The following is a 9191-nucleotide window of genomic DNA, read 5'->3' as shown; positions in this document are numbered from 1 at the left end:
ATTTCAGCTTTGAGAATTTAATTTTTTTTTTTTTGCTACTTTTGTATTGTGCCTCAAAAATCAAGCTGAAGGGTGATCCACTTAATCCTAAATCCAGAATCCTTCATTCTCTCTAATGTGGAAGCATTAGGAGCTAGAAATTTTTTTTTTGGGGGGGGGGGGACTCAACATAGCTTAGTGGTATTTATTACATCAGATAAATTCCATAACAGTAAAACAAAGTAGAACACGTTTTAGACGTTTGCTTTAGCAGCACAATTATTGAATTTAATACCTCATAGATACTCTTTCTGAATTCTTTTACAGCGCAAACAATAGGAAACGTAGAGGCAAAAATTGAATGGCTTGTGTTATCAAGGGCCTCTTTGGCTGTGGCTTGCATCAGGGATTTAGGCAGTACTGATTTCAACTTGGATAGCGCTTGCTCCTTTACTGTTTTCCTTCAATTGTAACAGAAAATTTCCCCTGATATATGCACGCTAGTTTCTTTTCAATTTAAATGTAGTCTTTGTTTTTTCCCGTGATTAAGTGCCTTTACATGGTTAAGTTTCGGGCTTAAATATTTTCTTTTATTTTGAATATTGGGATTAGATATTCATCTTTAGGCTCTGTATAAAGCCCTAAGCAACTGTTCAGTAAATGCATTTCCTCTAATTCTCTAGAAGTTTTCCTACTCTAACTATAATGATCAAAGCCATCAACTGAAAAACAATCATTAAGTGCAAAATTCAAGATCAAAGGATCGTGGACAATTCTTTACATAGTAAGGCCTAAAATGGGAGGAAAACTGACATCACATACATACAAACATATGATCTTCAAGCTTATTGATGACCATTTTACACAATCATTGCTGGATCTATTAATGACTCAGATCTGTCCACTCAGATAATTTTTTGTCTTGCCTGCATAAGTAAGTGAACTTATGATACAAGTACATTGTGTTAAACTTCAACAAAAAGTATCATCAACTTTAGAGGATCTAAATTACTCTATCTAAGAGCTGCTTAGCTTTCCACAATCAAAATCAGCTGCCTTTAATAGAAAACCAGCTAGGTATGCAGCCAGAAACTTGTCTCTGCAAAAGGAGACCAATTTGGATTTACCCTGCTGAATAATGCCTGACATATAAGCCGCAAAGATGATATTTGCGCTTCTCCATCGTCTCTCATCGGCATATTTTTTCAAGCTCGCCTCAATCCTCTTGTATTGTTCCTCCTCTTGTTCTCCGTTCTTGTTTCTGTTATCTCCACCTGATTTTGTGCAAAAGACCTCACCAAGACACCGAGCTAAAACAACCCCATCTTCTAAAGCACAACACCCACCTTGGCCAAGATCAGGGGTCATAGGGTGGAATGCATCTCCAGCAACACACACGTTGCTTTTATTGATATTTCCAAATACTAGTTCCCAAGGATGTCTATATCGCAATGGAGATGATAAGATATCATCCAAATCAGTATTTTCTATGAAGTTTCTAGCTTCACTAGGTATATTCTTCAGCTTCTCTAACACAAATTGCTTCATTTTAGCCGGGTCCTCTTGCAGCTTCTTTTCTGCAAGGGAAGTCAAGTAGATGAGCATGCATTGCACTTGCATTTATTAACATATACTTGATAAATTTTAGGCATATTGAATGAAATGTTACACAGAAAGATGATTTGGAAAATAATCTCAATAACAGGAAATCACTGCTCGGTTATTAGCTGGCCAATGCAAAGCTCTACACTTGCTTATATTAATGCACCAATGGATACAGATGTTGGCATAAATCATTACTTCAGTATTTAAAAACAAAAGTTTTTTGAGGGATTTGGCATATCTTCTTGATTTTTGGTATATCACTGTCAAGTGACAAGAAGCATAAAGAAATGAAGAAACCTTTTTTTCTTTTTCGTCTAGGATAAGAAATCTTCAATGTTGACATGCTGCTACCTGGTATATATTTTTTGGTCCGTGGAATCTTGTATGCTAGAAAGAAATACATCTTCATCAAATATTTAAAGGAATAGTAGTGGTCTATTGTTCTGTGAGTCGCAGAGGATTTACCTTGTTCAGTGGGAGCCCAAGTAAAAAACCAATAAACTGTCTTGTCGTCACAGGGAATAATACCATTTCTATAACCGTTTCCAAAGAACTGCATGAACCTGGGTTCCAGATTGTGACTACTCTTTAATGTAATGCACCCTCTAATTCCAGATCTTCCTGAGAAGGCAGCTTTGTTCAAACCAAGCCACTTTGCTACTATTGAGTTCACTCCATCGGACCCAATCAGTACCTGCTCTCTCATGAACAATGATATTATTATTGTTGAGACTTAAGGTCTTGGTTGATCTTAGATATTGTTAATGAACAAAGTGTTACCTTAGTCTTGATGACAGTTCCATCAGCAAGATGAACAAGTTTAGTGAGGCCAGATTCCTCAATAGCTACCACCTTTGAAGAGTACCTGATGGTGCCACTTGGAAGCTCGTTGGCAAGGGCTTCCAACAGTAACTGCCGTCTGACACAACGAACTTCATGGGCCCCACTGCACCGTGCCAAAATTCTGTCAATAGTCTATACAAATACTTCCTCTCTCTCTCTCTCTATTCACCCACACATCTCCACTTGTCACTTATTCTCAATTTTTTTCATATTCACGTATGCATTTTATTTTTAGATACAGAGGATCTAGATCCCCTGATTATAATAGCAACATCAAATATTCTAAGCCAACTAGGGGAACCAACACTGAATGAGTAAATCTAAAATAAAGAAGTTAGTTTCAACCTCAATTATGAACCCTCTAGTACTTATACTGAAATTTTTTCTGTCAACTAAGCTACTGTGGCTTCATCAACCTCAGCCATGTCCTTCTGAATAAGATGTTCCTTATCCATATTTTGCTTCATGAGTGTTGATACTGTTGTTTACAAACTCATATCTCCTGTGCAGTTTTTGCTTACGATCAAGTTATTATATATCATCGTCAAACTCAGGTCTTTAAGATTGAGATAAATTTCATGTTCTTTGTTCTGAACCGTCTTGTAAAACATATTATGTGTAACTGTTTGCAGATGTGCAAGTGGTGGATAATGGAAATGCTACTGATAGGATTCATATTTCCATTATAATAACTCCTTGTGTAGTGTACAAAGAGGATGTAATTCTCAAAAGCATGAAATTCTGGAGAACTAAGGTAAATTTACTATTATAGTACTCTGCTTTTATATCTAAATCTGTATAAAGTGAATATAGAATGTTCATTTACATATTATACTTACTGTTTTCCGGAGGCATTGGCGAAAGCGGTTGTTGATGTTTGTTGTCCCGTGATCAGAGAAGTAGTGACATTTCTGCACTCCAATCCCAAAATGCTTAGTTTCAAGCCCATTATAGTTACCAGTAAAACAATTCATTACTTATTATTCACCAGCTCACCTCTTTATTTGTATCAGCGAAATTAACAATGCAAAAAAAAAAAAAAAAAAGAGAGACAAATGACACATGTATGGTTGAATAAAGAGAGATGCTGGAAGAAATTATGGGTAGACCTCAATTATAAAAAAAATTAAAATGCAAAGTTGTTTCAAAAGTTTAAAATCATAGCAATGTTGTCTTTCTGGTTAATGTCACAATTTTACCAGTGGGGGAAAACATTGCTACGATTTCAGGACAAATTTACATCCAAAATTGTTTTTACATACTCAATGCTTATATGATAAAAAATTTTGGGACGAAATTGTACTTTAACTCATAAAGGTATGTGTAAACCAATTGGATGTTATTCTGTTTCTCTTTTGATTGTTCTGATAACAGTTTCACTAAATGGCATATCCATGTTGCAATGATAAGGACCTATAGATTTGAAGGGAAAATGACATTTGAGTTTCAAATGATAAAATTAATAACAGATCTCAAAAAAAGGTTTCTGAAAGATGAGTTGCACAGAAGAATCTCAGTTGCAAATCAAGAATCACACTAGAAATTTAAATGCTCTACTTGTAATTGAGACTCTTAAAATTTATCAGGAAGCTGACCATCTTTCTTCCTAGATTTTATATGCGCATCTATAAAAGATCTCATAGATAGATTACCCCAGAAGTTGCAAGTGTTGTTGACGAAGGATGTGGCCAATGCCAAGAGTGTCTAAAGCTTTCCAAGCATTTGTCCATGTTGTGAGAGCAAATCCTGTGACCCTCAAATTGTCTGAAGATTCTAAAACCAAACTTCGGACGCCTAGCCTGCATGGTTATTTGTATTAAAAAAATAATAGCTTACATAATTAAAATATTAAAAAAATTAATTATTTTGACATTTTATGGATTTTACTAAAATTACAATGATTTTCTTTTGTTTGGGGAATTAATATAAACTTCAAAATTTTCGTAGTACTTGTGCAAGTTCTTCTTTTGGTCCTAATTCCTAAAACTTATACAAATCTTGATTATAATAAGAAGTTTGAAATCACACTTTTAACCTTTTTCTTTATCTTAAAAGAGCGATATGAAATTCAAAAAAAAAAATCTAGAAAAAATTACCATGAGGTTCAAAGAAAATAATGTAATCACAAAAAATCACAATGGTAAAATAGCAGTATGAACTTCTTGTCATTTCTTATACTGTAATTTGTCATTCATTTGTTATAGGACATTTTAATAATTATATTTTCTTCTTTGAGACCACATAGTATTTTTTTTCCATAACTAAATAAATTTTTTTAATTTATTATTTATTTTCTTCAAAAAAATCACTAAGATTTGTGTACTTCAATATATATATATATATATATATAGTTTTTCACAGGGCGAAAACACACAACGGGGAGATTAGACTTAGTAGGTAGTACCTGTGAAGTCCCAAGGAGGTTGCAAGGCCTGCAATTCCAGCTCCCACAATCACAATATCTTCAACTGTTGATTCCATCTTATCAACTTTCAGGCGTGGGAGATCAGAATCTTATCTGGTTTAGCTCTTCTGCTTTCTGAATCTGAGGTTGTGAATTCTTTGATTGTGATTGAGTGCGATAATGAGTGTGTGTGTGTGTGTATATACACGCTCGTGAAGAGACATGATGATGGTAGAGTTGGAAGAAGACGTAAGCGATGATGAAGAGGCTGCGAGAGCAATAATTGAATATTCTATATCTAATGATGAAAGCCAATACGTTTGCCTTTCTCCCATGTGTTCGACGGCATATCCATGTGACGGCTAATAATAGATACGGCTAATACGAGGTATCCAGATTAGATTTTGATGGTCCAAATTTCACGAGCTTTAGATACTCATCAAGTGACGTGCACTCAAACTCATTTGTAATATTTTATCCGATTATTATTTTGAGTTTCAAATAACTAATGTGTATTATGAAAAATTAATTAAAAGCAATAAATATATTAGAAATATATTTTTGAATGCAAATACATTCATATAATAAATCAGAAAAAAGATGAAACTCATGAAAGAGCATGTATTAGTAAATGTGATAAGAGAAAGTATGACAAATGGAAGAGAATAAATAATTAAAGTCGATATTGAAAAAAATGTATTAGATATTTAGACAAACCTATATTAAAACTTATAAAATAGATCATATATCTCTCTAAATTTAAAGCTTATAAATAGAATTGGAAGGAGTAACGTCAGTTTTTTTTTTGTTAGTATATTATTTAAGAACATGTATAAATTTAATTTTAGACAATACTTAGGCCAATTTTTTCTGTTAGTATTTTTTTTTTTTTAAGTGAAGCCTAATGTACCCACCATCAATAGTGGTGACTAATCTTTTTAGATCGTAGGCTTTGCAGAAGAGTTTTAGTATTGGTTACAAAACCTTACAACCTTACCCGTATGTTAACATAAGAATTTTTAGAGCTTATATATGGATTTATTTTCTTATATAAATGGAAAGATTTGTTCTGTTTTTTCAAGTAATCCATGTGCACCGGCATAACGCAATGAATGCAAAATATAAACATTTAATATATTTTAAATATTTTTTTAAAAATTAATCCTACTTTTAGTCATTAATATAAAAGCTAATTTAACTTTTATTTTATTTTTAAATATAAGATGTCAATTCACTTTGTCTCTCATATTTATTATTTTTTTCTAAGATAGTATTTGCAATAATTGTAGTTCTAGTCAATACAGCTTATGAGCAATAATATGTTAAGAGAGACAATACTTATTTATTATAAATAATTAACTTAACTATTTTTTTTAATTTATATAAATTAGTCAATTAGTTCTTATAAAAAGACAAAAGCTATTATTTAAGATATGCAGGTGTGAGAAATTTCTCATGATATATTGTTCTGTTTCAGATGCGAGATATTTTATCTAAAACATATGAAGAAAAAAATATTTAAACAAATAAGATTTCAAATTTTAAATAAATACAATTTTGTGACTGTTTAGGGCACGAAAATTTAAGAACACTGACATTTACATTGATGTCACGCCAAATTTAGACAAAACAAATGGTCAGAATATTGATATTTTATGTAAGTGGGAGAAGCTTACCCACCCTGCTCTGCTGGACCAATTAGGAGTAAGGAGATTGGAACACGCTACAGCAACGGTACGACCTTTATGCGTAGGGGAATAAAAATTAGGAAAAATTCCAGAAAAAGTCCCTTGAATATATGAAATCCCAGATTGGGTCATGGAATTTCCAAAATGACAGAAAGGGTCAGTGACCCAATCTGTCATTTGTGAAATTAAGACCAATTGACAATTTTGCCCCTGACTAAGTGAGTAGTTATTCTCTATACAAATCTAGGTAACACTTACACTGTTCTAGTGATTACAAGATTAGTTGTAGTTAATAATTACAAGATTAGTTGTAGTTAATAATAAGGTGCCTGACTATGAAAAAGTGAATAGTTATTCTCTACACGAATCTAGGTAATACTTACATTGTTCTAGTGATTACAAAATTAGTTGTAGTTAATAACAAGACACCTAAATATGAAAAAACGAGTAGTTATTCGCTACATGAATCTAGGTAATGCTTAAACCCTTATAGTGATTTCTTAAATCATTGTAGTGAATGAATATAAATGAGGGCAAAATTGTCAATTCCTCTTGATTTGCAAAATGACAGATTGGGTCACTGACCCTTTCTGTCATTTTGGAAATTCCAGGACCCAATCTGAAATTTCATATATTCGAGGGACCTTTTCTGGAATTTTCCCTAAAAATTACGTTTTCTTTATTTTATTCTAAATATAGGAGTTATTTTCCCGATTCAGACTCACATGGTTCCTTTTATGTGGTATATTAAGGAGTTTTTTGTTGTTGGGAATATTGTTAAATAAACTTTTAAAATTATGAAATTACAAATAAAAAAAGACAGAAAAATAATAAGTAAATTTCATAATACCAAAAACATCACCTGAATTTGAGAAATCCCAATTTAGTCACAAGTGATCCATTTAGAATTTATAAATTTGCTAAAAGGACCATATTAGCATTCATTTTGTTCTGTTTTTTCAAGTAATCCATGTGCACCGGCATAACGCAATGAATGCAAAATATAAACATTTAATATATTTTAAATACTTTTTTTAAAATTAATCCTACTTTCAGTTATTAATATAAAAGCTAATTTGACTTTTATTTTGTTTTTAAATATAAGACATCAATTCACTTTGTCTCTCATATTTATTCTTTTTTTTTCTATGATAGTATTTGCAATAATGGTAGTTCTAGTCAATACAGCTGATTATCAATAATATTTTAAGAGAAACAATATCTATTTATTATAAATAATTCACTTAACTATTTTTTTTAATCTGTATAAACTAGTCAATTAACCATTATAAAAAGACAGAAGCTATTATATAAGATGTGCAAGTGTGAGAAATTTCTCATGATATATTGTTCTGTTTCAGATACAAGATATTTTATCTAAAACATATGAAGAAAAAATATTTAAACAAATAGGATTTCAAATTTTAAATAAATACAATTTGTGACTGTTTAGGGCACGAAAATTTAAGAATACTGACATTTACTTTGATGTCACGCCAAATTTTGACAAAACAAATGGCCAGAATATTGATATTTTATGTAAGTGGGAGCTTCTTATCTACCCTGCTCTGCCGGACCAATTAGGAGTAAGGAGATTGGAACACGCTACAGCAACGGCACGACCTTTATGCATGGGGAAAAAAAATTAAGTTTTTTTATTTTATTCTAAATATAGGAGTTATTTTCCCGATTCAGACTCACATGGTTACTTTTATAAGTGGTATATGAAGGAGTTTTTTTTTTTGGGGAATATTGTAAAAAAAAAACTTTTGAAATTATGAAATTACAAAGAAAAAAAGACAGAAAAATAACAAGTAAATTTCATAATACTAAAAACATCACCTGAATTTAAAAAATCTCAATTTAGTCACAAGTAACCCGTTTGGAATTTATAAATTTACTGAAATGACCATATTACCATACATTTTATTTACTATTTTTAAAAAACCAAAACCCTCATTGGCCAGCCAGTTGTTGGAGCCCCGGTGCTGGCAACAACGGCCATCATCAAAGCTCCAACGACTGGCCGATAATTGGTCACCGGAGCTCGGGTGGCTGAAAACAATTTTTTTTTGAAAATTTTTACAATTTTAGTATAACAGTTAACAACTTTTGTAATAATATTAACAATTTCAATATAGCAGTTAGCAACAAGTTTTTCAGAAAATTGAAAAAGTAGCATTTTTACAACTTCAGAAATACCATTAACTAATTCCGTAATTATATTAACAATTTCGGTATAGTATTTAACAACAGGTTTTCTTAAAAATTAAAAAAATAGTATTTTTACAACTTTAACAACTACTTTTTTTTTTGGAAAAATTTTTACAATTTCAATATAACTTTAACAACTTTTGTAATGTTATTAATAACTTCAATATAGTAGTTAACAACAGGTTTTCATAAAAATTCAAAAAAATGGGATTTTTACAACTTTAGCAACTACTTTTTTTTTTTGAAAATTTTTACAACTCTAGTATAATGATTAATAACTTTTGTAACGTTATTAACAATTTCAGTATAGTAATTAACAACAGGTTTTTTGAAAAATTCAAAAAATGACATTTTTTTCAGTATAGCATTTTTTACAACTTCAGTAACGCCGTTAACAAGTTTTGTAACTCTATTAACAATTTCGGTATATCATTTAATAACAGGTTTTCTTAAAAATT

General features: G+C 31.2%; 1 protein-coding gene across 1 annotated transcript; it reads right to left on the bottom strand.

Annotated features, from left to right (window-relative positions):
- Positions 1-699: 699 nt before the first annotated feature.
- Positions 700-5025, bottom strand: LOC114754615 (monooxygenase 2-like). The gene is made up of 6 exons (XM_028943411.1): positions 4832-5025; positions 4080-4226; positions 3267-3338; positions 2365-2530; positions 2050-2278; positions 700-1556 (listed from the first exon to the last, which is right to left on the bottom strand). Exons 1-6 carry the CDS (start codon positions 4906-4908, stop codon positions 997-999), a joined length of 1251 nt encoding a protein of 416 aa, XP_028799244.1. The 5' UTR covers positions 4909-5025; the 3' UTR covers positions 700-996.
- Positions 5026-9191: the final 4166 nt, after the last annotated feature.

The sequence above is a fragment of the Neltuma alba genome, unplaced genomic scaffold, assembly GCF_004799145.2.
Source record: "Neltuma alba isolate B1F8T4 unplaced genomic scaffold, ASM479914v2 tig00010174_pilon, whole genome shotgun sequence".
NCBI classification, from domain to species: Eukaryota; Viridiplantae; Streptophyta; class Magnoliopsida; order Fabales; family Fabaceae; genus Neltuma; species Neltuma alba.
The sequence above is the reverse complement of the archived record's forward strand: the minus strand, read 5'-3'. Positions and strand labels throughout refer to the sequence as shown.